The sequence below is a fragment of the Heloderma suspectum genome, chromosome 5, assembly GCF_057233095.1.
Source record: "Heloderma suspectum isolate Gila_16-S chromosome 5, 16-S_ref, whole genome shotgun sequence".
Lineage (NCBI taxonomy): Eukaryota > Metazoa > Chordata > Lepidosauria > Squamata > Helodermatidae > Heloderma > Heloderma suspectum.
In genome coordinates, this window is record NC_139462.1 from 139,449,342 (window position 1) to 139,467,417 (window position 18,076).

General features: G+C 43.2%; 1 protein-coding gene across 1 annotated transcript in view; it reads left to right on the forward strand.

Annotated features, from left to right (window-relative positions):
* Positions 1-18,076, forward strand: part of COL15A1 (collagen type XV alpha 1 chain) — a 226,752-nt gene that overhangs the window by 124,405 nt on the left and 84,271 nt on the right. The window contains exons 11-15 of the mRNA XM_084857603.1: positions 4,562-4,639; positions 6,194-6,256; positions 8,278-8,412; positions 12,833-12,895; positions 17,790-17,825. Of these exons, the coding sequence (XP_084713729.1) occupies positions 4,562-4,639; positions 6,194-6,256; positions 8,278-8,412; positions 12,833-12,895; positions 17,790-17,825 (375 nt within the window). The remainder of the gene's footprint in view (positions 1-4,561; positions 4,640-6,193; positions 6,257-8,277; positions 8,413-12,832; positions 12,896-17,789; positions 17,826-18,076) is intronic.

Consider the following 18,076-nt stretch of genomic DNA (forward strand, 5'->3'; position numbering starts at 1 on the left):
GCTTATCCTAGAAGAATTTTTAAACTTTTTTTTTTAAAGCAGGCACTGAATGCTGCAGTTGCTGCACCGCCAGTCTATTCAAGTGCCGTGACACGAAATGTATTTATTAATTCATTTTCTTACTTCTCTGCGACTTTGCCAAGCAGTTCCTATAGCGACGTGTTGGATAAGTGCTTTTCATGTCATTTGCTTCCCATTGCCATATTCATACCTATGGCATTTGGATTTCATTTTCTCAGAGAGTTTGTTATACTGCACTCTTCCAGCTGCTTCTTGTTTTATTTCGTGACACAAAATATTCTTTTAGAGAAAAATTAAGCTCTTTTGATTTGATTCTATTCTGTTTCTGTAACTTTCCAAACATCAGAAGTGGGCAAAATGTCTCTTCTGTGCCTCTCTTGGATGATTTAGGCTAGAGACCGACTACAGATTTTTTCAAAAAGTTGACGGTGGTATAATTGGAGATGCAACAGCTTGGGAAAACACCTATGCTCACACACGCACACCCTGGAAAATTCAGAAAGATGTTTTCTCTTCAAATTTTCCAAAAAAACTCTGCAAAAAACAGACGGGGCCTTTACATATGTAGATATAATAGAGTTATTGTACCCTGCAATGTATGCGCTATCCCCCCCTCCCCCGGTTGAAAAACCTACAGAACCTGTTTGACCAGAGAAAACAGTGGGATTAAAAATGAACTTGTAGACCACAGGCAACAATAGGTCTATAATACCATGATAGGATAAGGGGGCGGGGAGGGGTGTCTGGGGATGAATGTTATGGGATCAAAGGCCTGGGGGTTTGATTGGGGGAGGGCTCATTATAAAGCTGTGGGGGACAATGGGGGAGGGCTTGTAGTGAGTTGCAGAGTCCCTACATTGATTGGCTTTGGAGGTGCCAGGCACTAGGAGATAAAGGAACTGGGATATGGGATGAGCCAAGGAGGAAGGTGAGATTTGGTGCATGGTATGAGATCCCTGATCACTGTCATAGGGTGGCCCCTTTTTGACCTGATCCCTTTAGCTGTCCCTTTAACAGCAGTTTGATATGCAGCAACAAGGAGGCAAACATGTGTCGCTCCGTGCCATGAAAACCTTCTCTGGCTTAGATGGCTGTTAAAGGGGGTTAGGCACATATTTGGAGGATAGGTCTACCAGTGTCTGTCAGCACGGGTAGCTAAATGGAATCTCCAGCTTCAGGGGTAATGTTGCTGTGAGGACCCGGTGGCGACACTGGGGAATGGCTCTTGCTTTCATGCCCTGCTTGTGGGCTTCCCAGAAGCAATGAATTGGCCACTTCCTGTCTGATCCAGCTGAGCTCTTCATATGTTCTTTTGCTCTTCTTATACCAATGTCATCACTCTGAAACACTGCTGTATGTGTCCATCGAAGGCCATTGGAATGTCTGACTAGAGGTCAGGTTTCTGTTTGTCAAAACAAGTGTAGGATCATCCTTTGACAAATCTTCCCCCTCCCTTGTTGATCATCTTCTGCTTTCCATCAACAACTCTCTATGACAGGGGTGGGCAACTAGTGGCCCTCCAGATGTTTTGGCCTACAACCCCATGACCCCTCTCCCTTGGCTATCCTTCCTAGGGCTGAAGGGAGCTGTAGGCCAAAGTATCTGGAGGGCCACAGGTTGCCCATCCCTGGCCTGTGTGGTGCTCCATTTGCATGTTTTCTAATCGGTTGCATCAGGCTTACATTATAATTATGGTGACTTCATAGAAGCTCCATCACAACGGGAAGCAGAACTCAGACCCCAGCAAGCCAGATCATTCATTCAAGGCCCAGTGACCTTCTTGCAAGATCTTCAGCTTCTTGGCAGAAACATCTTTACTTGGCTAGGAAAGCTGTTGAAGCTCTTCAGGCTACCTGTACCCCACATTATCAGATAACTGGTAGAAGAATTATGAAGCAAGTAGCTTATTTGTTATCTTAGATACATTTAATATTTAGTGTATGTAAGACTTCCCCAACCTGGGACCCTCCAGATGTTTTAGACTACCATTCCCAGCATTCCTGACCATTGGCCATGCTCGCTGGGGTTGATGAGAGCTGAAGTCCAAAACATCTGGAGGGCACCAGGTTGGATATAATGCCAGAACATACTCAATATAACACCCTTTTAACAGCATAGAAGTAGGTAATTAAACAAAATTCTGAATTAATTCTTGTTTTCCTGCAAGTACCTTTGCTGATTTCACATCTGCATGTCTCTGGGTACTAAGGAATAAGACACAGAAATTCTGGGGACTATAAGGTATTATGTTTGGTTATTTGTTTATTTAAAACACTTTAATATTACTGTCTGTCATATCAGATTTCAGGGCGATGTACAGCATAAACAAATATAAGAAACAGAGTGTTGGACTAGGAGCTGGGAGATCCGGGTTCTAATCCCCACTCGGCCATGGAAGCTCACTGGGTGACTTTGGGCCAGTCACACACTCTCAGCCCAACCCACCTCACAGGGTTGTTGTTGTGAGGATAAAATGGAGAGGAGGAGGATAATGTAAGCCGCCTTGGGTTCCTTGCAAGAGGAAAAAAGGCAGGGTATAAATGCAATAAATAAATAAATAAATAAACTTTAAAACAGACTGAAACTTGCTCAGCTGAATCAGTAAAGTTGAGTAAAACGTCTAGGTAAATAAAAATGTTTTTCCCTGGCGCCTAAATAATAGCCATGTTGGCACCAGGCAAATCTATTCAAGGGGCTTTCCTTAACCAGGGCACAACTGCAGAGAAAGCTCTCTCCTTTGTAGATAATCCTTCATACCTCTGATGGAAGAGGTACATGGAGAAGGGCCTTGCCAAAACTGCTGAAAGGACAGGCAGGTTGACATGGAAGTAGGTGAACCTTCAGGTATTTGGATCTCAAGCCATTTAGGGCTTTAAAGGTAAGAACAAGCAACTTAAATTGGACCTGGATGTGAACTGCAGCCAATTATTTTCCAAAAGGCTTTTGACAAAGTTCCTCACCAAAGACGCCAGAGTGGAAGAGGGGGGGGGGAGTTGCCTCACCACTTACACCCCTCACACCCTTCTTGGACCTTTTTAGTTTTAGGGATAGAGACAGGAGCGTCCAATATGGGAAATGGAAGGAGAGGAAATATAGAATTAGAGACCTATTTGTTAGAGATCAACCTATAACAGAGGTATCTTTGTGTACAAAGCTGGGAAATACCTAAATAGAGATAAATTCGCTATATTTAGTCCAAGTTCGCTCTCTAAGAAACAAACTATTGAAACGTGATGAATTACGGCGACCTTTAACAATTTTTGAACATCATTGCGTTGCAGCAGACAGATCTATGAAAGGTTTAACTGCCCTTATATATCAACAGTTAATGAATGCCACTATGGGCAAGGCCAATAATATAAGGCTGGGTTGGGAAGAAGACTTAGAAATTAAAACTGATGAACACAAATGGTTGCAAATATGGTCTCAACCACCTTTAAGAACAGCTTCAGCTAGAATCCAAGAAGCAGCTCTTAAAGTGCTTTTTAGATGGCAGTGGACACTTCTACAATTATACCATATTGATAACTCTGTTTCATCACTTTGCTGTAGAGGTTGCAATACAAGAGGTTATTTTATGCATATGTGGTGGACATGTAAGCTGGTAAAAAAAAAATGGGAAGCTGTCTTTGGGAAAATTTCTGACATTACAGGGCAACTGCTGTCTCCTGCTCCTGCTCTTTTGTCCATTACTGACCACTTAGGTGTGCCTATAATCCACAAGGAGTTGGTCACTCTGTTATTAGTTGCAGCGTGTATGGAAATTGCAGCTCAGTGCAAAATTGCTAACAATCTCTCTATGCAAAAGTGGCTGGTGAGAGTGTGGGAAATTGCTTTGTTAGAGAAAATAATGCAACACAGCAAAGTTGTGAGTGGTTTGTCTACTATAGACAAGTCTGATGGGGTATGGTTCCCTTTCATCACATATATTAATCAATCCTTACCTCTTTTTTCTCCTCCACTTACCCATGCTTCTCTGTGGCGGGGTTCAATACGACAACTTGACAAGGATGGTTAAAAGACTGTGTTTTTATTTTTAACATTCTGGATTCGATCTATATAGTATTTTAGACAAGGTGGGTTTTTTGGTTGAATCCCAGCTGTGTAATGTTGTACCTCAGTTTTGGTTGTAATGTGTTTCTGACAAACAAACCACCACCAAAAATTCTTGAGCAATGTGACAATCGTGGAATAAGAGGAGAGGTCCTCTCATGGGTTGGTAATTGGTTAAAGAACAGAAAGGAGAGAGTAGGAATAAATGGTAAGTTCTCCCAATGGAGGGATGTAAGCAGTGGGGTTCCCCAAGGGCTTCTGTTGGGACTGGTGCTTTTTAACTTGTTCATACATGATATGGAGTTAGGAGTGAGCAGTGAGGTGGCCAAGTCTGCTGATGACACCAAATTATTTAGGTTGGTTAACCAACCCCAGCTCATCTACCCAGGTCTCAGTAATGCACACCAGCCTGGTGTACATTAAGCAAATAATCTTGTAATTTGACATTCTAATCCTCACAATGTCATCATACTTACTCTTGTTCTAGGGAGATACTGGTGTTGGATTGCCCGGCCCTCCTGGACTTCCAGGGCCTCCTGGACCACCCACTCCATCAAGGGGATTTGTGAGTTTCAGTGCCTTTTATGTAGAACAGCTCCTCTATTCACTTGTCTTTTCAACCTTATATTGAAGCTTTGCAACAAAAAGCACATCTGTCAAGGAAGAGAAGATGAGGGAGAGAATGTGTGAGAGACAGAGGGAGGTATGAGAGAGAGACAAGTGAGAAGATGTGGGCAGGGAGGAGGAAGATAAAAAAAATGGGTGAGAGAGAGACAGAAATTGGCATGAGAGGAAGACATGGGTGAGAAGTTGAACAGAGAGACTTAGGTAAGAGATTGACACAGGTAAGAAGGTGGTACATGAGAGAGCCAGAGAAAGAAAGATTCCCCCATAGCCCAGTGATTGGGTAGCCAGGTGGCAGACGCACAGGGAAAGGACTGTGTGCACTGGCATATATGAACCAAAACATGGTTTCAGGCCTTGAGTGGGTAGTGGGTGTATGGGTGTGTGTATGTATATATAAAGCTGTCTGGAGGAACAGCCATGGCCAAGTCAAGCAGGCAGAAGACCTGGACAACAGTAGACAAGATGGTGGCAGCTTTGTTTATTGATTAAGTTGCCTGCCCCATTCACATGGAAAATAGTCTGTGGAAGGGGGCTGTGATTTTTTTTTTTAAGTTAAAGGAGTCATGCTGGTGAGAGGAGCTGAACGATCACCCTGCCCCACTTTATGTCCCCCATACTCTGGCGTTCTTCATGCGGAGCTTTTATCCTGCGATTGAGATTGCTCCTTTGCAGATGTTTGCGGGCTCTTTACATGACGCCGCGACTCTCCAGGGCGTCTCCTGCACTAAATGCCCTTTGTTCCATTTTTTAATAGATCGCAGATAATGAGCTATCAAATTACCCTATTGTGTTCTGCTTGAGTTTCCTCTGTGAAAAGAGGGAAAGCGGCAAGCAGAGGAGGGAGATCGGTGAAAGATAATGGAAGACTCAGATAGGGGGAGAAGGAGGGGGAAAGGGGAGGGGGAAAAGGAAGTGGGTGAAAAAGGGAGTTGTTGTGATCCTGCATTTAAAATGGAAGCAGAAAGCCCCATTTTAAATGCAGGATTTTAGGCTGGTGTAGAGATGCCCTCTGTCACATCAGGGACTTTCCTCCCCAGTCCAGCCAGGTTGGGAGAAAAGTGCCTGGGACAACAGAGTCTGGGGAGGTAAGGTGGGGAGTGAGAAGGATTCAACTCCCCTTACCTGTGTGTCCCTTTTTATATTAAAATAACACACACTCACTTTTTATGTAGATGGGGCAGTCACATGAATAACAAATGGCTTCTTCCCATCGCATGGCTTCCTCCCCTGACATTTGGTTTGACCTCCAGTCATCACAGAACTCTGTTCTCACTCTAGTACATCTCTGTCTTTCTGTGGAGAAAAGTGCCTGCAGGAATGTGTGGGCAGGCAGGCAGGCAGACATGGTCCATTGGTCCACAGATAGACAAGCAAAGGGAATCTGATAGCAGCTTAGCCTTCACACATTACTCATTCTAAGTTCTTGGAGTGGGAGATGGGGTAGTTTCACCTCCCACTAACCATGTCTTAAAATTAATGTTATTTGTTTCAGAGAAGAGTGGAAATGGAAGGCTCTGGATCTGGAAACTTTGACAGAGACATAGACCTTCCCAGAGTAAGTTGGTGCAGATGGTTGTTGCTAACTCCTAACCGCTATTCAGACACTGTTTGCATTTCAAGATGTGAGAGAGACTGAGAGTGCATAGTGCTGGAAACTGTATGGCACTGTTCTGAAGCCAGAAGTAAGGCTGTAATCCTGTACCCATTTATCTGGGAGTATGTTGGACTAACTTCTGAGTGTACATGTATAGGATTGCACTGCATGTTCCTTAATAATCTGGGCATCATCCTGTAGCCCAACCTATCAAGAGTTCTGTGGTCTGAATTCTTATCTAGTCTTACTAACTTTTGAAGGCTCCTGTGCCTTTAATAGATTTAAGGAAGGGGTCAATTTGAAAGTTGTCACTTCCTCATCCTCCAGTTGGTAGTGCTGAGAAAGACCCTGGATCTGAAATTCTGGAGAACCAACTGCCAGTAATGGGTTTGCAACTCTGGTAGATGTTCCTGAAAATTAGCATGTAATGTGTTGTGTGTAAAAATAGCATTGACTTCCCTCACAATAAACAGCTCACTTTCATCCCCAGAATGAACAAGCATCACATGGAATTTCCCTTAGGTTTTCCCCTTGCCCCTGAATTCTAGAATTATTGTGCCTCTTGAAACTCTCAGAAGGTCTCTATAACCCAAGAACACTATCAGGCTATGCCCTGATGTGGCCATCTTAAGATATATGTCTGTTTTGCCTACAAGTCAAACTTCTGCAGCTGGGTCAACAATCTCTCTTGAGCTGGGGGAGTGAGTGGGGTGGAACTGTCTATATTCTATGGGCTTTATTCCTCTTTGCTTACCCAAGGTAACTTTCCCTGATCTTTACCTATTAATAGCAGATATTTTTGACTCAGTACACAAAGGCTATAAGGCCGTTCCTTGAGGTGAACCAGTTTTTGAGTTGTTTCACCCCAGGCAAAATTGCCAGAGTTGACCCAAGGAAAAGCCTGGGGTTAGTACATTTGAACTTTATAAACAGTATTTAGGCGTGAAATATTCCATTCTTTCTGGTAGATTTGTCTTATGCTTTAATTCTCCCCCCACACACACACACCTGTTACAGTGGAACACTCCATTTTAGGTTTTTCAACAGCTTTAAACTTCAGAACGTCAAAATGTCAGAATAAAGACAACTGTGCAGAAAGCGAGGCCTCATCACGCACTCTCTCTCTGTATCAGCAGTGCTATCCATTTTAACATTTGCACTGGTTTAGATTATAATTGCTCACAAGGTTCTAGCAGCTGAGCAGACACTGTCCCTGACTTGGTGTCTCCATTGGTGAGGCTAACTGATATGTCAGATGAGCCAAATAACTAATTTGTTCAAGTGTCAGATCAAGATCAGTTTGTGGGGATTTGCTCAGTTGAACAGAGACCTATGAGTCAGAGGTTTTTTTGAGGATTCTACTTCTTGAAAACTTGAACACATGCATTTGGCCTGGATGAAAAGCATATTATGCATTTTTATTATTTATAGCACCTCTTAAAAGTATTCAAGGTGTTTCATATACCCCCTGAGTTAGACTAGTATTTAGGGTGGCCGTTTATGCATGATCAGAAAAGAGAACAAAAAAGGCATATAATTTCCACATGCTAATTTTTATGGATAGATGCAAATTTAGAAATGATTGCTATAATTTATATAGAAATGCCATATATCTCACCATCATGGGGGAGACTATGACCAGGTCACCTGCGTGCCGGCTGCTCAGCCTGCTGTCACTGTTGATGGACAACTTCAAGGCCCCTGCTCCCCCTTCTTCTGGTTCCTCATCTTTAATCTGGGCTTGAACTGGACCATCCTTCAAACAGACGACACTTTCAAATGGAGAGGTGACCTCTGACAGTCCTTAAAATAGAGGGCTATCCTCCATAAAGTAGGACAGCTGGCCATCCTGTGGTGGTATTATTGTCCCTGTATAGTGGAGTGGGTGTGCTTGTGAGTCAGAGACAGAGTCGCTTCTCGAGACCATCCAGTGAGTCCATGGCAGTTGCAAAATGGTTTAACCATCTCTCTGATTTATGCAGGGTGCACCGGGCCCCCCAGGTCCTCCAGGTTCACCTGGTGCGCCAGGAATGCCAGCTCCAGTTTCAAATGCAGGGGTCCCTGGGTTACCAGGAGAAAATGGGAAAGATGGAGCAGCTGGGAATCCAGGCCCTCGTGTAAGTATTTATTCCTACATGTGCTATTTAGCAATGCAGCCCAAGATTTAGTACTGACTAGCAGCACCGCAAAATGTAATCCCCCTTTCTCTACTTTCCAGGAGGAATGCCCTGGTGGGGCTATGGGAGTGCAAGCTACTCTGTCCCCCAGCTAACTTGAGTTTCTCGATGCTCATAGGAACGATTCAGAGACATTTGGAGAGTGATCACTCTGTTAACACCAGACTGGCCAGGAAGGTTGGGAGTGAACTGAAATATCCTGCTATCTTGCAGCGGGGCTGTCTCTCTGTAATGGGAGGCTGCATGACCTTCAGGCAGATAGCTTCTCCCTCAGCTAGAGCGCACTGCAATGCACCCTCCCTTTTAGTCTCGAGTGGGAAGGGAGCATCGAGGGTTGCACATCCTGGGTTCAAACTTGATGGAGCTCCCAGCTGCCTAGCTTCTCCCTGTCATGACCTGAGGTTGGAGCACAGGCCACCTGGGTTCTGGTGCTCAGCTTCCTGCTTCTTGGGCAAATCCTAGGGTTGGTTACTACTACTGCTAAATATGTTGCTATGAGGTTAGCCAGTGCTGTCAGCCCAGGCGCTTATGGGCCAAGGAAGGCCTTTAACAGGGGTGGACAACTTGTGGCCCACCAGATGTTTTGGCCTGTAACTCCCGTGATCCCTATGCTGGCTAGGGCTGATGGGAGTTGTAGGCCAAAGCATCTGGAGGGCCAAAAGTGGCCCGCCCCTGGTCTATAGGATGTCATACAAGCGGGCAGAAGCATAGCCTGTGGCACTGTATCAGCACAATGGTTTGTTCATAGGATTGGGCTGCTTCATCACAAAAAAGAAAAATGACCCTTGGTGCTTTTATTTTGAAAATGACTGTAAAATCAGAAATTACTGTAGGCAAACTCTCTGGTTTCTAGAATACAGTTGGGCAATTTGGGTGGGATGATGCCTTGCCTTATGAGGGAATGCAATTCGAGTGCTCCCCTTGTGCTAAACAGCGTACTTGGATTTGCTTCAAATTTATTTCAACGGTACTTACTTCTACTGAAGTATGCTTAAGGAGCCACAGGTTAAAGGGTCTGTTTCCTGAGAGGCATTTCCCCCCATTTGTACTTAATATTCCCTATATTCCTCCACTGAAATGCTGTTTGAATATTTTGTTCTGTAGAATTGTCTGAGGAAGAAATTAGTGGTTCTGATGTGGACATAAGCTTAAAAAAAATCTGTGTTAATTTATTTAATAAGTTGTTGCTATTGAGGTTGACACAAAAGGCCATGCTTTCCTCCCATACTGCTAATTAACATGTTTGAGAAATTAAGACTTTGGCATGCAGAAAGGAAACTGCAGCTGTGTGTAAATGAAGCCCTTCTGCCTCCTCCTTCATTGTGAAGGCTGAAAAAAAGGCTGAGGGGATGGGGGGAGGGAATAATTAATACTTTCTCGTCTCAACCCTTCTCCCCACTGAAACTTCCCTTTAGATCTGCGCATACACACACACACATATACAGGAAATCTGTCCCCTTTCTTTCCCATAAAATAGCACTCAGAGCTGCTTACAAAAATTAAAACAAGCAATTCAAAGACAATACATAAAACCATGCAAAAATATATAAAAGACCACAGGCCCAAATCAATAAAACAATAACAGCAGGATTAAAAGCACGGGTGAACAGGGCGAACTTTGCCTGGAGCCTAAAGGATAGTAATGATGGCACCAGGCACATTTGCATGAGAAGCTGCAGAAAAGGCCCTCTCTCTGGTGGCTACCCACCTAACGGTGAAGGCAGGTGTATACGGAGGAGAAGGTCTTACTTGATGGACAGGTTCATTTGGGAGAAGGTGCACTGCCCCCAAACTGTTTTACCCCACCAGTTTTCCATATCCATCACCCTTACAAACATGGGTCTGTAACACTAGCAAGGGTAAAAAAGCCACAGGGGCCAAGAGTTTCTGGGGGAAAGTTATTGGTGGGGAAGGGGTTAAGCACCCCCTCCTCTCCTGAGGACACTTTGAAATTGAGAAGAGGTTGGTCAAGATGTATTATACTTGGCTGCTGTGTAACACGTGGTTTATTTCAGTTCCTTTTGTCCAGAATTGACGTAATTCGCACCTCCCAGACCTGAACATGGACCCAAATGCTATCTGCGGTCAAAGTCTGTACATTGCTGAGCTTGCGATGTGATTCATGGACCCAAAAGATATGCATCTGTCAATATGCATGCACTTGAAAAAAGCACATGAAAAATGCCTACTTTTGAAAAATATGCACAAATGCTCTTTAATTAATGGGAGAAAGATGTGTACATTTGACAAATGCCCACAATTGATCATACATCTGGAAAATACATGCAAAAATATGCACAAATTTTTGTGTGAACAGAAAAAAACAAAGATCGCAATTTGATATGGACATGAGTTGGAATGAGCTTTGAGGTGGAATCTGGAGAACTATGACAAGCACTAGTTTTGCCCATTCGTGCATTCTGTACTCATACTGATCTCCACACTAACCTGCTGAAGAACCCTACCGAGGCATGGAATTGAGAAGTAATTCTAAAAGCAGATTTGCCAACACAGCCTTTGCTATGATCTAAACTTTGGTGACTAGACTGTCTCGTTTATAGGAAACATCTCTGAGAGAACACTTGGGTAAAAACTGCCTTGCGAAACTGCCAATTTGCAGATTTTTATGTCTGATTGCAAAGTTTGTGACTGGAGTTTGACTAGGAGTGTAGTTCTAAGCCCTTATAAATGTAGTCTTATGATAAATGAAGGGTTACCTCACATGAGAGCCTCGTGTGGCACAGAGTGGTAGACGGCAGTATTGCAGCTGAAACTCTCCCCACGACCTGAGTTCGATCCCAGCGGAAGCCGGGTCCCAGGTAGCTGGCTCAGGTCGACTCAGCCTTCCATCCTTCCAAGGTCAGTAAAATGAGTACCCAGCTTTGATGGGGGAAAGGTAGTCACAACTGGGGAAGGCAATGGCAAACCACTGCGCTATAGTCTGCCGTGAAAATGCCAGTGAAAGCGGCGTCCCTCTAGGAGTCAGCAATGACTCGGTGCTTGCACAGGAGGAACCTTTCCTACCTCACATGAATTGAAGGCCCTTCATATTGTTCTGGGCATGCACCCCACTTCTGAGCAGTGTGAGGTTTCAAAGGTTCTAGAGCCCAGCCAGGGTCCAGTTCTGTGGAAGGAGTTCACAGGAGGCTTTCTGGCATTTCTGTGATATAAAGTTTATTTACAGAAGAAGTTTTGTTTTTCATTGCCAAGTATCCCAATTTTACTGCTAACATACTAAAAAAAGAGGAAGTAAATGACATTCTCCCATTGTCACAGGAAGTGGCTCGAATGGTACTTCCCAAGAAGGTTATTTCTGAAAATTCATATGAAATTACAGCATCCTCAATGCACATTATCTCTGTGTTTCAAGGACATACGTTTTCAAAGAAGTGATCAGATGTAGTGTTATACATATGAAATTTTTTTCGAGTAACATAAACCCTTTTCTAGTGTTTGCTGTAAGTGTAGAGGGAGCTGGGAACGTGCACTTTGGTTCTGCTTCCTCTGCTCGTGACCTCCCCATGTTGATGGGCAAGGTGTGCAAGAGGAGTGTAAATGCATTCAGTTGAACAGTGCTCAACAAGATGGGGAACTCTGATAAGGAGGTTGGGAGTGGAGGGGGCAGAGCCAGAATGTGTGTTACCAGCATCCTCTACCCGTACAGCAAAGCCGTCTTTGGCAAATGCCTTAGGAGGGCTAAAATGTTGATCGATATCACACTAGGGACAATCCTTATACAAAGTGTGACTGCAAGTGTCCAGCAATGTGTCTGCAAGTGAATCTAAGGTCTCAGCTGTATATTATGGCAGCAAGCTGCACCTTGGACCATGGGTTGTGCCAAACAGCTGTGAAGTGTTGGAGGGCATTTTAAGTGGAGAAATGGCAGGTGGGAGTTGGCTGATGAATCCTTCCCTCCTTCCAGCAGTTGCTCTTTTCAGTGTCTTCCCACTGCTGCTTTCCCCCTAGCTAGCTTCCAGGACTAGAATAAGCCCAACTTGGGAGGGATGACTTGGGGCAAAAGTGATGAGTGGGGGATGGATTCTGCACCCTGCTCCCATCTGCCACTTCTTTGCCCAAAATCCCTTCCACCGCTGCTTTACAGCTGTTTGCTGTGACCTGTGTTCTGAGACATGAGCTTACTGCTGTAATCTAGTTCTGTCCTAAATGCATTCATGTATTTATCAAAAAATTGTTGCTCATCCTGAATTTTCAGTCCTTTACCAGCTAATGAAGAGATGATCAAGATGATATTGATTACATTGGAGTTAGTTGTTAAAAGAATGGATGCTGCTACACATTAAAACTAGCCTCTTGTGAGCAATTTGTAATGAACCACCTTAACAGCTGCTGTCATTTTCAGGGTCCCCCTGGTCGTCCTGGACAAGATGGGTCAATCGGCTTTGCGGGAACAAAGGGAGCAAAAGTAAGTTACAAACTGAAGAGTTAATTTTAGAGATACAAAATTATCCCTATCTGAATTTCTCCCCAGATTTGGGGGTTTCAAATTCCCTGATCTTGTTTCTGGAGCCACCTCAATGCATTGGTGAGTTTCTAGTTAGCATCTTTTTTCACTTACACGTTATTGATGGCATCAGCCCATATGGTTTGGATGTGGTTTTTATTCTGTAATTGTTATGTTTTTATTGTGGGTGTCTTTACACAAGCGATTTATTGCATGCTTGTGACTGGTCACTCACAGAATTTTGCAGGTCCTTTACATGACATCATCTACCTCCAGGACGCCTCGTGCGCATTTTCCTCTTTATCACGCTTTCAAAAAGATCAGAGGTAAACTAGTAATAAAAGTTAATGGAGCCATATTGGCAGTGTGTAATGCCAGCTTAGCACAATGAACTTGCCAAAGAAGGACTCCCTTCAATTCAAGCCATGTGTCTCTTGATCGCCGAGCGGAGGATGGAGAGAGTAAAATGCCTCTCTGCAACGAAGGGAGACAGATCTAATCCCCCACCAAGCTCAGAATCAATATCTTCTGTTGATTCAGAGCACCCCATTAAGTTCAGTGGGGCTTATTCCCAAGTAACTGTGCCGAGGGTTGCAGACTTACAGCGTGATCTTATGTCTACTCAGAAGTAAGTCCATTGACTTCAAGGAAGCTTACTGCCAAGTAAGTGTGCTGCGAAAAAACAGTAAAGCATAAGTTAAGCCATGAAAGCCAGACTCCCCTCCCTCCCTCCTCTGCACACATGCCAGGGAGGGAGGGAGGCGCTTACTTTATGCAAACCACATGTCTGCTGTGTAAAGAAGCTCATCCTAATCCCACAAACAAAATGAAAGCAGAAAGCCCCAGAAAGGATGCAGGTTTTTTTGCTTAATGTAGAGACACTATGTATCTTAATGTGTTTTATGGTTTTAATTTATTTTAAATTGTCTTTGTAAGCCGCCTTGAGTGCCATTTTTTGGTAGAAAGGTGGAGTATAAATCAAATAAATGAATATACCAGGGGTGGGAAACGTGTGGCCCTCCAGATGTTTTTGGACTGCAACTCCCATCAGCCTTAGCCAGCCTAGCCAGTGGTAAAGGATAATGGGAGTTAGAGTCTAACAACATCTGGAGGGTTGCATGCTCCCCACCTCTGACATATACACATTGATTCAATTATAGTGCAAAAAGGAACTTGATGGGGCAAGTTTTGTATTTACCCCCTCTGTGCAGCTTCAGAGGAGGGAGAGTGATTTATATATTAGTGTGGGGACCAAAGGGTTAACTCCCCCCCATACTACAGTCCCCAGCCAAATCCCCCCCCCCGAGCTGCTTTTTGAACAAACACATAAAAGGAGTTAACAGTTCTAGTCTAGCTTGGCCTTTCACCCTGATTCTATACCAGCTAGTATGGCAAAAAACTAAAAAAATTAATATTAATGGGGGCTATTGGAATGGATAGAGAAGTATTCATCTATGCACATAGTCCTCATGCAAAGCATGTGCAGCCAGATCATCAGTAAAAAGACACAGCCGTTCTGTCTCTAACAATCTTCCATGGGCTGTATATTTAATGAATGATTAAATTATAGATTGAATTCTTTGTGCACACATAAAACTGTATTTTCTCCAAGTATAAACAGTACGGTGTGGCATAGTTTATATTACCCACATGAGGACTTTGGATAAATTATTTAAAGATCTAAATGTGAATGTTTTGTGTTTAACTGTTTTTTTCCTGAAGCACATTCTTAAGTTTTGTTTACAATCCATCCCACTGTGTGTGTGTCGATAATTATATATAATCTTTATAAGTTTTATTTAGTACTTGCCCATCCCATAGGCAAAGCATAGGAATTAGCTGTGAGGTATATTAAAGAGTGGAATACGAATTCCTTTCTCACTGAAGGCAAAAACTGACATACAGTCAGGGCCAGAAATATTGGAACAAGGATAACTGTTTTGGCAGTTGGCCTCTGTACACCACCACATTGAAATTGAAAGGAAATTTGCCCAGATGGGAGTGAAGTCAGGACTTTCAGCTGTAATTCAAGGGGTTTGACAGAAGTGGGGCACTAACCATTCAGGAAGTACAGCCAGTGGCATACACACACACTCATGGTTGATGGTCCATAAGTAATGGAACGAATGGCTGACAAGCAGCTGCATGGCCAGGTGTGGCCTGTTTCCTGGGTACCCCATGACCAATCAAGCAGATAAAAGGCCTGGAGGTGATTCTGAGTGTTACATCTGCATTTGGTAGCTGTTCACTGGAACTCCCAATATGAGGTCCAAAGTGGTGTCCATGTGAGTGAAGGAGGCCATCATTAGGCTGAGGAAACAACATAAACCCATCAGAGAGATAGCAAAAACATTAGGAGTGGCCAACACAACAGTTTGGAACCTCCTGAAAAAGAATTAACTGGCAAGCTCAGCAACAGCAAAAGGCCTGGAAGACCACGGAAGACAACTAAAGTGGATGACCGCAGAATTCTGCTCATGGTGAAGAGGAACCCTTTCACAACATCTAGCCAGGTCAAGAACGCTCTTGAGGAGGTAGGCGTATCATTGTCAACACCTACAGTCAAGAGGTGGCTTTATGAATGTAAATACAGAGGCTTCACAACAAGGTGCAAACCACCGGTAACGCTCAAGAACAGACAGGCCAGATTAGCCTTTGCCAGCAAACACCTAAAAAAGTCTGCCCAGTTCTGGAATAAGATTTTTTGGACTGATGAAACCAAGATTAACTTGTACCAGAATGATGGGAAGAGAAAAGTATGGAGAAGGAAAGGAACAGCTCATGATCCAAAGCATACCACATCATCTGTCAAACATGGTGGAGGCAGTGTTATGGCATGGGCATGTATGGCTGCCAATGGAACCGGGTCACTGGTGGTTATTGATGACCTGATGGCTGATCAAAGCAGCAGGATGAATTCTGAAGTGTATAGGGCTATACTTTCTGTTCAGATTCAGCTGAATGCTGCCCAACTGATAGGACGTCGCTTCATATTGCAGATGGATAATGACACAAAACATACAGCAAAAGCTACCCCAGAGTTTCTCAAGGCAAAGAAGTGGGATGTTCTTCAATGGCCAAGTCAGTCACCTGATCTCAACCCAATAGAGCATGCTTTTCACTTCCTGAAGACAAGACTGAAGGCAGAAAGACCCACAAACAAGCAGCATCTTAAAGCAGCTGCAGTAAAGGCCTGGCAAAGCATCTCGAGGGAGGAAACTCAGCATTGGGTCATGTCCATGGGTTCCAGACTTCAGGCAGTCATTTACTGCAAAGGATTTCCATCCAGGTATTAAAGGCGATCCTTAAGTTTGACATGATGTTGGTTTGTTCCATTACTTATGAGCCACTAACAATGGGTGTGTGTGTATGCCACTGGCTGTACTTCCTGAATGGCTAGTGCCTCACTTCTGTCAAACTCCTTGAATTACAGCTGGAAGTCCTGACTTCGCTCCCATCTGGGTGTGTTTCCTTTCAAGTTCAATGTGGTGGTGTACAGAGGCCAACTGCCAAAATAGTTATCCTTGTTCCAATATTTCTGGCCCTGACTGTACTTTCTGTGCTTAATTTGAGATGAAGGACTTACTGCATGTTTGATATGGCTTATATCACAATATGTTCTTAGCTTCTATTCAGCTCCTCCTTATTCAGCATAATAAATGGGATTTCTCTCAATGGCTTGTTATGCTGCATAGCATATAAGGGCATGTAGAAGGCCTGTCCTAAGAATGCCTGTAAATTGCTCCCCAACCACACCTTGGCAGTCTCAGAATTTCCTTGATGACAGGTATGTAGCCAATGTAGAGAGACACTGCAGAATTATTCACTCTGAGAGGTGTCTGCTGGGTATATGCATGAGATCGTAAAGTCCATTCAAGAAGTCTTAGATTTTGAATGGTAAGGAAAGATCACATACAGAGCAGCCCCCAATATATAAATATTGGCATATAGTAAGCCATATACCTGGATGTATAGGATTCACAGACAAAAAACGTTAGAGACTTATCTAGTACACTCGGATATTGATCGATCTGCTCAACATGCAACTTCACCTTATGGGCATTACAAATGTGGGAGCTGCTCTGAATGTGATCTTTCCTTACCAATCAAAATCTAAGACTTCTTGAATTGACTTTAAGATCTTTTGAACAAATTATAATAATAATTTGTATATACCTGTGATACAGATGCTTCTGTTATTCACCAATATACGTACAATTGTATTCATATTGTTTTTATATGTATAATTATATTGTTCTAACAACTAGCCTATTTTGAATAGATTACTAACATCTACTACGTTATTGTGTGTTTTCATATTGTTACGATATTACACTAGTATAACCTGACCCTCTCACAGTTGTGTGCTTGTTTTCAAATTTCCTATTGGTTTCTACAACTGTGGCCCTATTTTGTACTGGGTTTATGCATGAGCCATTCTTCTTGGCATGCCTCTGTACAATCAATTATTCCTATTCTGTATTCTGCAGACGGGGAACTTTGGTTACAGACAAAGGTAATATTTTCAGAGCATTTTCTGTCTGCCTACCACCATTTTGGTGACTGTGGCCTCCATTCTGCAGCAATAGCTGCACAAAAGTAATTAAGGAAAAGAGCAGCCTTGTTTTGGGGGAGAAAACCTTGCTGCAGGATGAAGTCTGTTAGCTCCCTTTAGAAAGGTTTTAAATTTAGGAATTGCTAGTGTGTTTTTATATACAATAAAATATATTGTATAAAAAACAAATTAAACTCCCAGGAGTCACTGTGCTTCCATTCTATTTCCTTGCATATGCATAGCTGTGTTCACTTCCTTTAAAGTCTCCTCAGTCTATAGCTGTTGTGTTTTATCTTACAGGGTGACCAAGGTATTCAGGGGTCAGTTGGACCAAAGGTAATTGGACAGAGCACGTTTAATAATGTGTTAGATATTAGTAAACTCTGGCTCCATTGGAATTAACATAGCCAAGATTTTGTTTGCCTGTGGTTTAACACTTAGAACCTATTCAGTACTTCTTTCCATTGCACCAGTATTTTACACTTTTCTTGGTAATTTAATGTGACTTAAATGCTTATAGCTCCAACTATTCATACTCAGACCACAGTTGTTTACTGCGTATCTCAGGTTCATTGGAGCTAGCAAAA